At 38.0% G+C, this 19,097-nt stretch overlaps 1 protein-coding gene across 1 annotated transcript in view; it reads right to left on the reverse strand.

The window, feature by feature from the left end:
- Window positions 1-19,097, reverse strand: part of LOC134657953 (KH domain-containing, RNA-binding, signal transduction-associated protein 2-like) — a 292,941-nt gene that overhangs the window by 13,145 nt on the left and 260,699 nt on the right. Inside the window, exons 3-5 of the mRNA XM_063513554.1 lie at window positions 11,805-11,902; window positions 6,526-6,642; window positions 5,651-5,797 (exon numbers count right to left, since the gene is read on the reverse strand). Coding sequence (XP_063369624.1) covers window positions 5,651-5,797; window positions 6,526-6,642; window positions 11,805-11,902 — 362 coding nt within the window. The remainder of the gene's footprint in view (window positions 1-5,650; window positions 5,798-6,525; window positions 6,643-11,804; window positions 11,903-19,097) is intronic.

The raw sequence follows: 19,097 nt of genomic DNA on the forward strand, positions 1-19,097 counted from the left end.
TTAATGGACGCCAAAATCCAGACAGGAACTTCGATTTTGACATTTACCACAGTAATGCAGTCGGTAGCAATGTCGCGCTTCAAAATTGCTGCAGTCGACTGCATTGCTGTAGAAAACGTGAAAAAGGTCATTCAAAGGGTAATAGGGTTATATACACCGCGGGATTTAATAACCCGAAAGATTTAAACCAACGATTTTAGAGCCTAATTAGAGTATATAAAGTTATATAACACATAGTCCAAAAACCCTTAATTTAAGAGATATTAATTATTTAAAACAAATCACAAGTAAAAAAATCTCAATTCTAACACACCCTTATGCGTGACGTAGCCACCAACTAATTTTACACGCAGACGCACTAACTACATGGTTATTAGCCAGTTTCACTTAATTAAGTTTGATATCCTACAAAAAGGTTTCACTACCGAAATTTTGTTCTGTTCTCAATCACGAGAGTACAAACTATTTACCTTTACGATAACTGGCTGATAGTTTGACGAAAATGACGAAATTGATGTCAATAAAATGACATATTTCATATGTCACACAAGATATGCGCAAGATAACATCTTTAAATTTGATTGACTGTAATAAATAAAATTCATTTAGCGGATATTCACTTTGTGTACGGATTTGGAAACCCGAAGAACTATGTGCTTCCGGCACGACGGACCCACTTCAGCCTAGAAGTTCGTAAATTGGCTAGACGAACAATACCCTGAGAGGTGGATTGGCCGTGGAAGCAACGTTCTAACCTGGCCCGCCCGGTCACCCGACTTAACGCCATTGGTTTTTTCTATGGGGAACTCTGAAAGATAAGGAAGGAATACTCAATACCAGTGAACTCTGGAGAAGAATTATTAATAAAAATTCGAACGGCTTCCGAAGAAATAAAGAACACTTTTGTAAACCTAAATAATCAAATCCATTTAAAATTAAATCTTTGTGCTGGAAACGGTGGTACACACTTCGAAAACCTAATTCATTAAATTAATAAAAAAGCGTAATTGTTTAACATAGTTGTTTATTTTACTTTACTCGGTATAAATCAACACATCGAGAATTTAAAATACGTACTGATAAGCATGATCGATATTTTAATAAAAGGTCATTCAAGTAATCATCCCTTTCCAGCTGTAGTATGAGTTAAAACAATAAGAGGCATGATTTCTTTCGGATATAATCATGGTTAATGGCTTTGGTTACCTCACTCAAAGGAAAAGATTTTATCGCAAAGTTTCAACAATAATAACTGCACTGTACCTACTGTTGTAGTAATTAATAAAGTTTTGATACAATTTGTGGTATTTTGAGGTGCCAATCAATTGAAATAATTTCAACGTAAACATGATCCTAGACATAACTTGACAATTCTTGTCATGGAACACATGTCACTGCATTCGCCGTGCATCGTATGATATCGGAGTGATTCATGAAATGTCATGCTCGCTCTCTGTTTCTCTACTTGAGATTAATTAAACTCGCTCACTCTCTGAATAAAGGTTTGTTCACAAAGAAGCGGTAAATTAATATGATTTAATTTGTACTGAAATAGTAGTTTAATTAAAATATATAATTGGACCCATGTTGATATAACATTATTTACTCGTACTGTCGTCAAAAATACGTGGTTTAAATCTTTCGGGTTATTAAATCCCGCGGTGTATAAAATGAAATGATGCATTAATAAAACTTTAGTTAATTAACAATATTATATTAAATCATTAACAACTTTGACAGCACGATCTCTTCGCAGGTAGGTGCTCTACAAGGAGTTTATATTACAACATTATTTCCAAGAAATAATCTCTCATTGTTACGAAAATGTTGGTAGGGTGGCTTTAGGTTACTTTTCGTTCATATCGTCTTGGATATGGGTGAACATGGTGTTAATACACTCAGTATCAATCAACCTGTAAAGATATTGTAGCCTGGCCTTTTCTCGAAAAGTCTTCTAGAAAAATTTACGCTCATGTCGTCTCGGATATGAGTATATTTGGTATCAGTGCATTCAGTATAATATCCTGAACACAAATATATGAGATGACAAGCGCGAAAGTGGTGAGGGTAGTTGCTATGACGCAAAGTTTTTACCATTTTTCTTTTAAACATACCATGTGGGGTACCAAATGAAAGGGCCTTGTGAGTAGATCACAAATATATAACACACTGTAACACTTTTACTACTTAATCCAACAAATTATTTGAAAACGTTCAAAAATTTCACAATGAGTTGAATTCCAACTGCTCTAAATTGACTAAGATAACTTGATCCCAAGTTTCCTTGCAATTATACGTAATCGAGGGCCAGGCTCATACTAGTTCTCATGTCGCGATGCGCTAACGCTAACAAAAACTAAGCGTTACGAATTGCTGACATTTGCTTCTTTTAGTTTCACTCTACTCAAGCATCGGATGACAGGATCGTTGAAAAGGGACAAACATATCCTTTGACGTTACGTTACTCTTCTCGTGAATTGTCAAATTTTAAAATTCGAAATTAGCTTTGGAATTTGTCCGGGTGGCTATTCGAAGTATAACTTGGTGGACGGTACTTACTAACCAAATAAGCTTGAGATCCAGTATCATAGATAGTTGTAAGACTTCAAGGGTCTATTTATATCTGACTGTGCATCCTGTATTCTAAACGTTTTGTGAATAGATATAAAAATTGACACCTATCATTTTTCACATAAACACAGACACTTTATGCATTGAATTATTAAACCTTAACGCAATGCCATAAGTCATAAGGTATATTTTCCTAATATACCTTGATGCTAATTCGAACTTTGTTATAAAAGATGTCATTTTATATAATTCGCGCGTGTATTTCACTCGTACTAGATGAAATATGTATTGGTGCGAGCGAGACGGTTGGGCGAATGATAACAAAATGATATCTTTTTGACATCTTAAACAAAGTTTGACTTGGCCTCTGTGGAAGCCTGGAAATACAGCATACTTCATTGACTTTTTATGCTGGAAATTGATTTAATAATTGCGAGAAAAATAAGTATGTTATTCTTCAATAACTTGTACAGTTACTGTCAAAAAACTAGAAATGTCCATTAATTGTGTAGAACATTATTAGCTGTTTGTTTCCAATATCATGCTGCTATTCTGCGAATATAGCAGTTCCTCAGGCAGATAAATTAAACATGATCGAAACAAATACTATTAACCACAATAGTAAACTTTTCTCTCAGTGTGGGATATTCTCGGTCATGAAAAACTTACAAAGTTATTGTTTTTTTCATTAAATCTATAATTAATATTATTGTCGGGAGAAATTCTGACCGTGTAGTCGTGTAAGCTTCATAGCCCATTCTTCAAAAAATCTCTAGTGTGAAATTACTGTTTAGGTAGTATAAAATATAAAATAAAAAAAATGTTATTTCTCAAAAACGGGAACAGATATCAAGTTGTTAATTCGCAGCCGGGTAGTCAATATGATATATAATTCACCCGTGTAGAAACATTTGACTGTGCAATTAATGTAACTTTAACTTTATATTGACTCCACTATTATGCGTTGTCGTCAGGGTAAATTGTAGTCGTTTAGAACGCGGGCCCCGGGGCAAGGAGGATCACCTGGAACAACTTGATGGCATATTTAGAAACCAAAGACATTATACTACTATTGTACATAGGGTTGCCAGATCGAAAGGCGCTATTATCGGGAAAAAATATCAAAATTTCGGGATTTTGGGCCTTAAGTCGGGAAAAAAAACATTCATATTAAATTAATTGTATTAAAAACAACGATATTTTACATTATTGGCACTACGTCAGCTGCTCTGCCCAATCTCGCCACGCGCCCGCGCGCGCTCTGACGGGCTCGACGCAGGTCGCTCGCTCGCTCGACGACAGTTCGGAACTTGAAATTATTGTTTTATAACGATAAAACAATAATTTCAAGTTCCGAACTGTCGTCGAGCGAGCGAGCGACCTGCGACCTGATGCTGTTTTTCGGGACAATTTTCACCTTGTCGGGAATCGGGAACACATGCTAAAAATCGGGAGAATCCCGCCGAATCCCGACCATCTGGCAACCCTAATTGTACATAGAAATATGTACATATTTAAAAAAATATGCATATACATTGTACACTTTGTACTTAACCCTCAGGTGGTAAGCTACCTTGAATTCGACACTTAGCAGATTTTCTTACCACAAAACATATGGCACCGTACAGCACCATCTTCTTCAGCTGCCAAAATATACTTAAAAACTCAACGCAAATTCGAACGTTTTACAGTAAAATATTGTCATTGTTATAAATCAGTTAAATTGAGGTCTGTAAAACACGTCTTTACTTTGACATTATTGCATGGCTTTATTACATCTGCACAAATTTTTCACCGGGCCGTGTCCGGGCCGGAGCTTCCGGAGCTTTGTTTTCCATGGAAAGCATCACGTCATCCTGTCATCTGTCATCTTATCTTATCTTATCTTATTATTTTCGGGGGCCCTTACGGATACACTTCGACCCATAGGGATCTTTTGTGCAATTACCCCCTGGAGAAGATCCGTCAGCTACTCAAGAGCTTTTCCCACCATATCCATGTGTCGGATGATGGAGCTCATGGGTAGCGTTTTAAAGTCCTTTGGTTCCAGATATCCTGCTCCAAAGTCCTTCATTCTTTGTCTGGCTAGGGCGTGACATTTACACATTAAGTGTTTCACTGTCTCTTCCTCTTCGCCACACATACGACAATCGGTGTTGTCAGAATGTCCCATCTTGGTCAGAATTCCCTTGACCCCGTAATGGCCAGTAAACACCCCCGTTATGATTTGGAGTTGTCTTTTGCTAAGTTTCCAAAGCTTTTTGCTCCAGCCGGAGTCTACTCCTTGCATGAAGAGCTTTGCATGCTTTAGACCCGTCAGACTGTTCCATTCTTCCTGATGTTTGGTCTTGGCATGGTCTTTAATAGCCGTTGTGATGGTTCCCTGTGAGAGCCCCACGAATGCCTACAACCAGCCCCATGAATGTCATCTGTCATAGAAAAGTAAGCGCCGGAAGCTCCGGCCCGGACACGGCCCGGTCTAACGTGAGTCATCCTTAAACAGTCCGACTATCCCCGCAAAATTAGCTGACATAAAGCTAGTATTTAGTGGCGTAAAGTGTCCCACTTTACCGCCTGTCACCCACATTACCACTCACTCCCTTTTGTAATTATCAGTATTATCACCCACCCTTAATACGTATGTAACAGGGTTCACTTTAGCCATCAACTAGCCGCAATATTCGCTTGTACCATCGGCCACACTGGTAACTGTCAGTGGACCTTATGCCTTCTGTAATAAGGTCCACCGGTGGACAGTTAAGTTGCTGTTTGTATTAGCCTCTCATTTGCTTCCATTCTGCCACCCTTGTTACGTAGGCAATAGAGTTCACAATGTCACACTTGCACCAACCAGCTACCATTATTAGTTAGGTAATACGGTTCACTGCGGCGTTCGTATTCGTTTGAATAATTACGTGTTAGCTTTCGGACCGATGCACTTCAATTCGATGGGCGACCAATATTTCAGCGCAGTCTGCAATTTGCAGTGTTTACTAATATAAGCGTGATAATTTGTCAATTTACGTCCACAGACACATACAACAGTGAGCTTGTTTTACACTCTACTAAAGCTACTTACCGGAACTAAAAACCGTCTAAGTTCTGCCAAAGCATACGCTACTCGCGCATGCGCCTCGGCGGGCGTGGCGAAGGCGCTCACTTCCACGTGGAGTTCCTCAGCTAAGTGTGAGAACTTCGGGTCGCCTGACACGCGTAGTTCTTCTTCCTGGAGACACATAAAGTGACATTAGAACAGGCAATAATGTATTATATGTATAACGAGGAAAAAATATCAGAAGCATTCGTGGAAAACTTGCCTGACAATGTCGCCATAATCTTAGGCCTGTAGGCTTAGCTTAGAAGCGCCGAAAGGGTGAGGACACCTACTTTTGAAGTGAATTATCTAGAGAAGGAGGGGTTCTATCTCGCAATCCTGCTTTAAGCCTGCAGGAGTCGGCAAGGTTTTGAGAAGAGCCAACCGCAGTATCCACTGCCACCAGGGCCCCTATTCGAGATGTACAACTGTCAGATTTCGCGTCCACTTCAATTCAACAGTTGAATCTGTTCGAGCCGATTTGTAAATATATGAATAAAGTTTGGTAACGTAGCAACTTGTTTCAACAAAGTGATCCTTCGAACAGAATACTATCATTTGGTACTACCAATAATTCAACAAAAATCAACTTTGTTTTATTACTACTTTAAGGTTTGTAATGGTTTGGTTTGGTTATCACCTAACTGTGGATTGATAAAGTCAAATTTTGACACAGGATTGTTCCGTTTCAACGTGAGTTCAACACGATACGTCAAACATCGCTTGTCGAATACCCCTCCAGGTTAAATAATCTCGGAGAACTGCAAATATTTTTTGTGGTGATGTAACTTTGAAGTGTTAATCTTTTCCATAGGCTCAAAAATTTACCAACGAAGTAGAACTGCTTTCGTATAACGTACCTTCTGTCTGTCTTTCATGGATCCCCGGCCGAGCACGGCCATCTTACACAGCGTGTCTTCTTGTAACCTCTTCAAAGAGTTGCCCTTTGGGCCGAGCAGCTTCCCGACGAAGTTGAACTGCGAACAAAACATGTTTCAATATCTTAGGCAGGTACGTTGTACCATCGCCCACCCTGTTAACTGACAGTGACAGGGGGTTCACCTCGAAGATCGGCTACGTCAGCCATCTTCGGGCGCACGAGCGCCGCGCAAACTATTAGGAGTCGTATAGTGGTCGCCATGGCCGAAATCGGCCGGAAGGATCATCATCATTAACTGACAGTTCGTAAACCTTATTACAGTAGGCATAAGGTCCACCGATGGACAGTTAAATGTTGCTGTTTGTATTTATTTGCATTAAAGGATTTTCCAAAGGGGAACAGAAAAATAAAGTTTTAAAAAGTTATAAATCCGATTATTCTGACAATATTAGGCCTCAAGGGCTTTTTCAAAAGTCCCCATTAAAGGGGACATGATATAGTGACAAGAAAAATACATAGCAAACATTTATAAATACATAAGCCAGTACCTCTCTCATAGTCTCTATGGTTAGTAATATACATTAAATTTGGAGATGTAAAAGGTCCCAAATGTTAGAGTAGAGTACTAAAATTAAAGGAATTGGAGGTGCAAAGGCTCCCCAAGCGTCAACGTAAATCGCGCTGATAAGGCTACAGAAGATGCTTTGATGCTCAAGATCAGGAACTGATTATTCTTTTGTTTTTATTGAGTCTTAGAGCCACTAGCAACACTAGCGTCTCCCGAGCGTCGGCGTCTAGTCAACTTTATAGCTGCTGCTCGACGCAACGTTGGCGCAACTGCACAGCGACGCCATTTTCCATAGCGCTGATAACGCCGACTCTCAAAGACGCTAGTGTCCCTAAAATACACAATTTCCGTCACAGCCAGGATACAGCAACGAATTGAACAGATGGCAAATCATCCTGCTTGTTCGCTACACGCCGTATTTCACTCCGTCGAATGTAAAGCAATTTACAAAATGGCGCGCGGGACTCGACCAATCACGGGACAAATGTTCCAATCAGGGATGTTGCTGTTGTAGTATGAAAAAATTAGTTCCAGTGAAATTCCGCAACATGGCGCACCCTCAATAGATCCTGGTTCACCTATACCTATGTCTAGTACTAAATAGTTTTCGTTGCTAGAAATTGTAAGAATTAATTAATTAAATTTAAAAGTGGAAAAATTACTGTCTTGGGTGAGACTTGAACTCACGGCCTCTGGAGTTCAAGTCTCACTCAAGACAGTAATTTTTCCACTTTTAAATTTATTCTAAGCTTAATAGCATCGTTCGCAGACGTTTCTGCTTGTTAAAAATTAAAATTAATTAATTGTAATAATAAATTCTATACTTGCTCTATTTTCATTGTATAAAAGACCTATGCTGGCGCCGTCTACAAAAGCATTTGATAGTTGGCAACTCCATTTATTTACATTTTAAAATTATAGTCAATATAAGTTGTTTAATTATGTCAATTGACCCAGTCTCTTTTACAAAAAGCATTTTAACGAATTAAACGGAAAAACCCCAGAGAGCTGAGATAGTTAAAATAATATCAATTTATATGCAGTTTGAACTTTGAACAGGCCCGTACGAGTTGTTTGTTCATTCCTCGCCATATCCTGAACACACACAATATAAACCAAGTGTGCTCGGTCGTCGGGCGTTGGTAAATACTTCAGTCTGTTTGAGTTGAAAGTGCGCCGCGTTTTGGGTTAGTTTGTCTTTTCTAAGTCAAGCTTATTCATATTGCAGAAAGTTTTTCCTTGCTTACCCTAAAAGATGGAGAATTCTTCGGAAATTTTAAAGGATGAAGGAGAGTTTCTATTCAGGTAGAGATAAAGAGAAATTTCCGTGCTTTTTCAACTAAAACTGCCATGGAAAGTTATGAAATTTTGGAAACGTTCGTTAGCATGTCTCAATCAATTATTTCACAAATAAATAATATCGGGGACAATCTTACTTATACAGATCGTCCTAGTTCCAAAAGCAAAGCTTGTACTATGGGTACTAGTCGACGATATACATACTTATATAGATAAATACATAGATACTTAGATAAATGGATAACATCAATAACTCAGGAAAAAATATTCGTACTCATCACAAGAATAAATGCCTTTACCGGGACCCTTTGGACTAGGCTAGGAGGCCGTTATTATACCTACAAATAAACTTACAGCTTAAACAAAAGTGTAAGTACGCTGCGTCTTACGTAAGCGAACAACTCGCGAACGCGAAGCGAAGCGGCGCGGCGCGGCGGGCCCACGGCGTTCGCGTTCGCATTTCGCAACGAGATCGCCCTCGTAGGACACTTCTATAGGTACGAGTATCAAAGGATTGATTCACCCCGCGCCGCATCGCTTCGCTTCGCGTTCGCGTGTTGTTCGCCTACGTACGCTGCGTAAGTGTAAGTTAAACATAACCAATGCCAGTTTGTGTTCATGCGTGTTGGGCACACATAATAACCTAACTATACGGGTAAATACTCTGCTTGTTTGAGTTGAAATTGGACCGTTTCGGGTTTAGGTTAGTTTGACTTGTCAAAGTTCTCAAATATAATCCGCAACTGTTGGAACTTAGAATTAACTTGTTCACTATAGTTCCTACTACTCAAAGTGTGACCAGCGCAAGACTTTTTGAATTTCCCGCCAAAAAATTGTGTAATATTTCAGTAGCCAGACTCTAATACCTAATCTATATCACACCTCGGACACTAGCGATCAAATGTATGAAACAAACGCGTTCCTACGCACACAGCCTAAGCTCGTGTAGGTGAACGCGTACCATGCTTGTGTGAGTGAGATAAGACATTGTAGGGTAACTGTGAGGTAACCGAGAGCGGGTCTCAGCGGGTGGGCGGCACTTTCAACGGGAGGCAGGGAGCGTCCATACTGTATGCTAGTACTCTTTATTATACTGTGCCTATATGCTTGTGCCTACACTAGGTACTCGTAGCAGCCATTGCACTAACAAGCAGGAGCAGTCGCTCTCGGCTCGAGGGTCCTTGAGACCTTTAGAAGCTCCCCCCTAGCGGTGTCCGTATGTATACCTACTGTGTACTAGTCACTTTTACCCCCCACTTGTGTTATTCAATCCCTATGTGTAAGGTGTGTTTACAATAGGTACATAATAATATATCGGAGCGGCTAAGGCGCTCACAAATATCTGAACACGCCTCTATTGTTAGGGCGTTAGAGTGCGCGTTCAGATATTGTGAACACCTTGGCCACTCCGGTATATCTGATGGCGACTGTAGTCAAAGATTTTAATTTCGGACCCATTTTGACAGTGACAATAGTATGAGGTCTGTAGAGACTTTCATATTGATTGTTTGAGTTTTTTTGAGTTTGAGTTTGAGTAATGGGTCATGTCATAAATTAAAATCTTCGATCGTACTTAACTTTGTAAAAAGCCATAAACAGACTTAATTACTTTCCCATTCATAATATAAGTAGCGGAACCATACTTATAAGTACCTACTTCTTCTTCAGTTGCTGTATTCATTGTATTGTTTTCTGTATTAAGGTGTACAATAAAGAGTATTAGTATGTCACAACTGACCTCCGAAGCTGTCACAACTTACCTCGGTGTTAGGAGAGTTGTGACACGGGGAGTTGTTCTGGTTTTGGTAGATTTTCTCAAAAACTGTAATACTTTCATGTTCGTAACAGGTTTTGGAAAAGTATGAATCAAGCTATACATTATTATATATATCAGAGTGATGGTATGCTTTGTTGCAGAGATATCTGGGTTAAAGTAAAAATTGTTACAACCCTCCTTAGTCTCCCCTATAGTATTCTAAAACCTTTGCAATTTTTCAGCACGTATAGAACGCACCATACCTATCTTGACTACACACTATTAATTAAAACTTTAACAAAATTACCAACCGTACGCCGAGCAGTCACAAAACGCTCCACATGTACGCAATAATGCACCTTACATCACTAGCATAAGAATCAACGTGTGTAGATATTTATGAGTGGTGGTAGTGCATTGTTGAGGACTGGCCGTGAAGAGGACTGCAAACATTCGGCCGCGCTGAGCATACACTTGGTCACTGACTCCTATCATAGGCACTGAACTATTATTACTACGTATAGAACTAGACATAGACATATGTCGTTCGCGAGTGAGTGATTGAAATGAGCTATATCTTTTGATTGAACTCACTCTTCAACCCACTGATGATTTAACTCGCTCAGTCGCTCATCTATCTCAGTGTTCCTTGCGCGCTCTTTCCCACTCATGATTCGAATGAGCCGGCCGAGAGGAGCGAGTGAGCGAGTATAATTTTCTATTTTGTGTTTGTGCTCATGAATAAAACTATTTCTATTCTATTCTATGAATGTCAGCAGCAGTAAATCCGCGTTTTATCCGATGTTATTGTGTAGAACGTATTGTGTTCATCCTTTCTTTGCTTATTAATACCGCTTGGGTTCTTTTGTGATCTGAAGGGACGCAGCTTATCTCGTTTAATATGAGAAAAATGTTATTTTTTTGACACGTGACAGGTTACAAAGACCCATACAACAAGAAATTTGTGGAAGAAATACTTCGCGACTTTATCTGTGTAGAAGATTAGATAACTTTCAACCCTATTTTCGCACCCAGCTGTATTTTGACGACCGGTCTGGCCTAGAGTGGGCCGATGGTCCTGGGTTCGATTCCCGGTAAGGGCATTTATTTGTGTGATTAACACAAATATTTGTTACTGAGTCATGGGTGTTTTCTGTGTATATGACACCGTAAGATTGTATATCGTCGCCTAGCACCCATAGTACAAGCTTTGCTTAGTTTGGGGCTAGGTTTCTAAACTGTGCAGCAACGTCAATTTCCATAGCGCCGACTAGATACCGACGCTCAAAAGACGCTAGTGTGGGGTGGCCGATATATTGAACACGATGGCCTTGTAGCAGAGGTCGCGGGTTCAAACCATGGCTCTTACCAATAAATTTTTCCAAACTTAACTACGAAATATCATTTGATATTTACCATTCGCTTTTCGGTGAAGGAAAACATCTTGAGGAAACCGGACTAATAAGGGCCTAGTTTACCCTCTGGGTTGGAAGGTCAGATGGCAGTCGCTTTCGTAAAAACTAGTGCCCTGTTTCCCCTAATTTCTGCATTAGTTGCAGAGCGGACCCCAGGCTCTCATGAGCCGTGGCAAAATGCCGGGACAACGCGAGGAAGATGATTTAATTTATAGTCTCACCTTAGGATGGTCCCTGACAGGGACTGCGACTCGAACGCACAGCTTGACAGGTTTGTCTCTCGTGATATCCAATAGTCGCCGCTCGCCGCGCCACTCGCCTGCAACAACCAAAACACATGTTAGCTAAATGCTTTTGTCAATAAACCAATACATATTATAAAAAAACAAAGTCCCCTGCCTCGTCTGTCTGTTTGTATGTTCGCAATAAACTCAAAAACTACTGTACGGATTTTCATGCGGTTTTCACCTATTAATAGAGTGATTCTTGAGGAAGGTTTTGGTGTACAATTTATAAAGGTTTTGTGCAAATTCGTTGAACTACCCGTGCGAAGCCGGGGCGGGTCGGTAGTAAATAATAAATAGGACAATTTTACAGATATCTACCTAGTCCCACAGTAAGTTTAATAAAAGGCTTGTCTTGCGGGCACTAGACGAGGATAATTTAATTATAGTATTTAGCTATGTATATTTCATATTTCATATTTCATTTATTGCATAGTCATGAACATAAATTACATAATAAGATGTTACAGTTAAGTTGGTCAATTCATGACACCCTGTTAGGGCACACAATATTTAGCTTACTATCTAATACCTATAAAACATTTCATAACATATCTATCGTAATCAGTGTGTATAAATACTTATTAAACACTTATGGCGTTACCTCGGAATAATAAACCAACAGGAACCGCCATTAACAGGCGTTCCCCTCTGCCAAAAGTCGGCGGCCGCCGGTCAAGGAGGTTATATAAAACTAGTTGCCATACGTCATACGCCATTCAGCAAACGTCAGTCTAAGCGGAATGTTAGGAGCAGAAAATGCCGAATTGTAGCGTTTTCTCCTGTAAAAACCGATCGGACACATCTAGCGTACTTAAAGAACACGTTTCTTTTCATATGTAAGTACTATTACGTGTAAATATTATCAAATAGTGCACTAATTTAGCAAAAAACTAAAAAACATTGTCAGTCTGAAAGTGATACCACTTTATGGTACTAGATCTAATTTAGGGTAATATTTAAAGAAGACTTTCTAAATATTCATTAGGTATACCTAACTTCTAATTTGCGTTGCTTATTATTATATAATTTATATAACACATTATTTTTCTATAACACCTTATTTTTATATCAACATAATCCATTCAAAGAAATAAATAGTATAAATCATAAGTAACGTGATATTACCGATCTGGTCATTGTGCTAGTTTCTGTCCATGCTCTAGTCTCTAGTTTTCGTCCACATGACAAAATAAATAAAAAATAGCAAATTAAATATCAAATATGTTATTTGCTAATCAGCAAATAACATATTTGATATTTAATTTGCTACTTGCCAAATACATTTTTTATGTAGATAGATACTCGTATATTGTCTCGACATTAAGGATTGCTTTAAGTCCAAATTTTTGCAGCAATGTAGATTTATATTCAATTTCTTCAAGTGGACGAAAACTAACGCACCTACCCTACTACTGTTTGAAAATTCATTTTTCTCTTAGTTTCTATCGTATATTTTTTATTTTACATGTCCAATATTTGTATTGTATTTTATTTATTTTAAGGTATTTACTGCCGTCATTTTCCATAAATAGGCACTTTTAATTTATTACTCTGGTATCACTCTACCATAGTTAGCGATGGGACACCATAAAAACCAATATCGATAAAATCTATATGAACATTATAAATATATTGTTATTTTGATTTATTTTTTTAGATTTCCAAAAGATGCAATAAATTTTAAACATAAGTAGTTTTCAGCTTACCAAGCCATCGAAAACCTAAAATTATTGCAATATATCAGTCACGTTTTAAAGTTCTAAGAACTGCATAAGTAAGTTTGTAATTCCATATAAATATATGCTATTACAAAGTTACTGTTGCAGTTCCTACAAATAGTAGGTAAAGTAAAGGTACACTACGATGATAACCGACTTGGTTTCACATTAGCATTACATCTCAAAACTTTTTTGTAGTAGAAGCGTTGCGAGACTTGCACCTTTTTAGGGTTCCGTACCAAAAGGGTAAAAACGGGACAATATTACTAAGACTCCGCTGTCCGTCCGTCCGTCCGTCCGTCTGTCACCAGGCTGTATCTCACGAACCGTGATAGCTAGACAGTTGAAATTTTCACAGATGATGTATTTCTGTTGCCGCTATAACAACAAATACTAAAAGCAGAATAAAATAAAGATTTAAGTGGGGCTCCCATACAACAAACGTGATTTTTGACCGAAGTTAAGCAACGTCGGGCGGGGTCAGTACTTGGATGGGTGACCGTTTTTTTACTTGTTTTGCTCTATTTTTTGTTGATGGTGCGGAACCCTCCGTGCGCTAGTCCGACTCGCACTTGGCCGGTTTTCACATGTAATGTTTTTGATGGTTATAATTGACTAAAGCAGACAGTAAAAATTCAGTCAATAAAATATCGACAATATTATCGACAAGTCCCTCGCACTTTTACGTTTACTTAAAACTGACATCATCTCGTTCACGGACAGGGTTGTCTGTGTTTGTTCTTGTATTTGTGTGAATATAGTTTATGCTAGTGTTTGATAATTTTGTCGTGTGCGTGTGTAGCGACGCATGCAAAAAATGCATTAGTGTTTACATTATTTGTGTGCGTTCCTCGCCCCCCGCGCCGAAAACGGCAGAATTTTTCACATAGAAATTAGTGCGTGTCACCACTCTATATTGGATTATTCCTCCGAGGGCGTTACTCATTTATAAACGACTGCTATAACTTAATCAGTCGATGATCGTCATACATCTCTATCTGTCGTTATGCCATAGAGAGGGACAAACGACGATTATCAGCTGATTAACGTCTGTTTATGAATAACGCCGTCAGAAAACATCTATAACTCAGGAACAAATATTTGTGTTATAAATACAAATAAATGCCCTTACTAGGATTCAAACCCATGACCTCCAAATTATATCAATAGATGTAATGAGCATCTTAAAAATAAAACTTGAAATCTCATTTACCCAGGTTCCACTGTTCGTATTTCTCGTTGATTCCACCATGTTAATTAAAACGAACGCTAATTGGCCCTCGAGATATTCAGACATGATAAATTCCCGCGGATTTTAAAACTATGTCAAGATTTGACTTTCAAACGCCGCTTTTTGTGGTGTTCTATAGGCACATAAATCTGCTTTATTATGGAAGCGACACGGAGGTCCATTCTGATTTTACATTTTTAAATTATATTTTACTAGCGACCCGCCCCGGCTTCGCACGGGTTAACAAATTATACATAAACCTTCCTCTTGAATCACTCTATCTATTATAAAAACCGCATCAAAATCCGTTGCGTAGTTTTAAAGATCTAAGCATACAGACAGACAGACAGACAGCGGAAAGCGACTTTGTTTTATATTATGTAGTGATAGTAGTGAAGTTATATATTTATTTAAAACTTTATTGCACAACAAGGAACATGTACAAATGGCGGACTTAATGTCAAAAGGGACAGATATTGGAGGCAAACGAGAAGATCAATTGCCTGATGGTAAGCGATTGTCGTCGCGCATGGACACCCGCAACACCAGAGAGGTTGTTAGTGCGTTGCAGTCCTTTAAGATGATAGTACGCTCTTTTAAGATAATATAAGATAAGATATCATTTGTTGCATAATTATAGGTGTTACAGAAAGGCTTCTTGAAGGATTGAAATAGTCGTTAGTCGCTTCTTGAAGGATTGAAATAGTCGGTAGAGAAATAATCATGCTACTCGCGTCGCTCGCTACAAATACATGCGGCCCACACCAATTTTGGTGTCTAGCCATAGTAGTTGCCGCGCACCGCTACGGAACGGACGCCTGCTCGCGCTTGCGCCACCTAGCGGTCATGTCTGTCGTAATAGACGCGTTTTGTTAGAGAGTGATCCTTCTGTACCTAGTACTAAGTACTATAATTTATTCTGTGGCGTGGTTTTGATACGATATTGACGACCATCTTGGTGATTGGCGCGCCTCTCACGCACGACTTTCACTTCATTTCGCATGCACCAATCAGCGTGAGCGATCTTCAAGGTCGTATCAAAATAGCAACAGAACCGTGACAAGTTGTTAAGTCTGAATCGGCTCCTGTTGTATAATGGAAGCACTGCAGTCCAACCTCTAGACCGAGCTTAGGCCAATTCTTTCATGAAACCGATGCTGCCAAAAATACCGGGGTGCGGGGGGACGAGGTGAGCGAATCCCGTGCCGTGATTGGTCCGTTCAAAGACACGGACCAATCACGGCACGGGATTGACTCGAAGATGGAGTAACGCTACCGTATGTGTGGCAGAGGGGGTAGCGCGACTATGCTATGTCTAGAGGTTGGATTGTCTGTGAATGGAAACGACACGGTTGGACCAAAATGCTTTTCTTTTTGCATTCGTTTGACTGTTATTTAAATATTGGAATATATTTCGATGACACTATGCATTATTCGCTGCTTTAAAAATGAGGTATATGTATATATTTTTCTTTTACAAGCTTTTATTTAACTTGCAATGTACGGGTACTTTGTATATATGTTAGTAACAGTCAAATCTTGCAATTTAAATTTAACCCACTTACCGTCTGCCAATCAAGCTGAAAATTTGCATAAGTACTTATGTAAGTCGGGTGAGAATGCAATATTATGGTACCATCGAGCTGATTTGATGATGGAGACAGGAGGTGGCCATAGGAATTCTGTGGTAAAACATCGCTACCTAATTTTTTATTTGGGGTTTTTAGAATTATCTCGATGAGTATTAGTTGCCTGTCGAAAAAAAGTAGTCAGCTATTAGAGCTTGTTTGGTACAAATTAAACATGAAATTTTTGCCAAAATCTTATTTATTACTAAAAAGATATGAATATAAATATCTGATGAATTATTGATGAGTTGCTACAGTGTAATAGTTTACCTGACATTCTTTTTTATTTTAATACTTTAAGTTATATTATGTATTACTTAGTACAAATCCAAAACTTCAGCGTAGGAAGATACTTAAATTGGAATTGTTTAAACTGACTCCACGAGACAGGCCTAGCCTATACTTCGTTTTTTTTAGGATTAAAAAAAAAAAAACGTTTATTCAGAGATCTTGCTTAGAGTGGTTTGTTGGCAGACGAAACTCCTTTATGTATATGCAAGCTAGGTAGTTGATAGGTAACTTAAACTTAGGTATCTACTTAACCCTTTACCGCATGCGCAGCCCTATATAGCAACTATTATAGTAGTTTATGTGACTGCTACATAATGAGAGGCATTAAAATACGAGTGTGGGTTTAAGAAACGAACGTTAGTGAGTTTCTTAAAAGGATCACACGAGTGTTTTAATGCCTAATTATGTACAGTTACATACACTACTTTATCTAAACACATACCATATCACATATCATATCTAAAACTAACTAAAAGATAAACTGTACGTCAAATGGCGGCGAATGAAAACTTTTTTCACGCATGTCACACATCCGTAGTTTTTTTTAATTCCTAGACAAAAGAATGAATTCCCTATTCTCATGTCACTCGAGATCAAATATCGTGCGGTTTATATTAAAAAAACATACTAAATTGACGTTTCGTATCGATAACTGTTTTAATATCTATGGATACTAGAATAGAGACCCACTTGAGTTTTGACTGCTGTTCCAAATTTAAACTCATAACCTTACAAAAATCTATAACGTTACCTATGTACTCGTACATTAAAGTACAAATTTTCCTACTACCACAGATAAGAAAGTTCTCATAGTAAAATTGGTTGTAATAAAGCTTGTCATTTCCTACGGTTTCTGAACGCATTATAGAGCACTAATGACATGTGTGTAGATAAAAGTTCATTTTTAAACAAATACTTTTTATTTATGACATGAAGTAAGGGGTTAACTCTATATTCTTAGCGTACAGTAAAAGAAAATCAAAATAAAATAAAAATGTAACGTATTATTGACTTTGTATTTTGTTTAATAAAAAATTGCTTAGTTTCTTTTTAAATGTTTGTTTTGTCATCCTTGTGGTCTTTAAATCCGACGGTAACTCATTATAGATCTTAGGGACTAAATATTTTCTACTTCTCTGGCCATAATAATTCGTAAAACTAGGTACCAGCAATTTATTACTATCTCTGTTTCTTATTAACCTTTGATTGACAATAGGTATTTTAAACTCATCATTACACATTTGTTCTAGAGCTAATACTAACTTAGAAAGCTTAGAAATAAACAAAATAAATAGCTTAGAAATTTGGTAAACAATCTTGATGTGTCTTTTAATTGAAAAACACATTTTAAAAATAAGTTACGGTAAATATGTAACAATTATGAATCTAATACGATCTTTTATAGTCTTCTGCTTTCATAAGTAATAGTTATTGATTTTTAAAAAGTGTTTTTCAATTAAAAGACACATCAAGATTGTTTACCAAATTTCTAATCCTAAAAAAAACGAAGTATAGTGTGGCGATCATAGGTTAGGCAAGTAAAAATGTGTATTTATTCGGGTAAATAAACTTTTTTTAGGGCGGTCTATTTTGTACTTTTTGTGATTTGAATCTTTATTTTGACAAATTAAAATTGCATTAAGTAATATATCTAAAGAATTAAAAACTAAAATTAAAAACTACAACTAACTACAATACCTAACAAAAACTAAGGTTATAAATAAAAGACTGTCTCCAATAAATAAAAGCTTAGAAATAGTGCCCTTTTGTACTTCTTAAGTGTCGTAGTGTATAATATAAACCTAGAGATCATGTCTATTTAAATTTTAAGCTTCAAAAGAAGTTTGAGTTTAATGATAATGTACGGTACGCGTTTATGCATGTCCGACATGCACTCGGCCATTCTTGCTGGCCTAGGCCGGGAAATTAGCGAGGATTTGCATAGACTTGCCGTTAGGGCATGTTCGGAGCGTGTAAGTATTAGTTATGGGAAGTTTCGCGTAATGTGCACTTGACATAGTGAAGTCTATGACAGTAGTCCATCGTCGATGGATCATACGCAAAGTTAGTCACTCACATTTGACGACTGGTCTGGCCTAGTGGGTAGTGACCCTGCCTGTGAAGCCGCGGTCCTGGGTTCAAATCCCAGTAAGGGCATTTATTTGTGTGATGAGCACAGATATTTGTTCCGGAGTCTTGGGTGTTTTCTATGTAGTTATGTATTTGTATATTATATATATCGTTGTCTGAGTACCCACAACACAAGCCTTCTTGAGCTTACTGTGGGACTTGGTCAATCTGTGTAAGAATGTCCTATAATATTTATTTATTTACATTTGGTGTTTTAAAACAAACTCTT

Source organism: Cydia amplana, chromosome 21, assembly GCF_948474715.1.
Source record: "Cydia amplana chromosome 21, ilCydAmpl1.1, whole genome shotgun sequence".
Classification (NCBI taxonomy): domain Eukaryota; kingdom Metazoa; phylum Arthropoda; class Insecta; order Lepidoptera; family Tortricidae; genus Cydia; species Cydia amplana.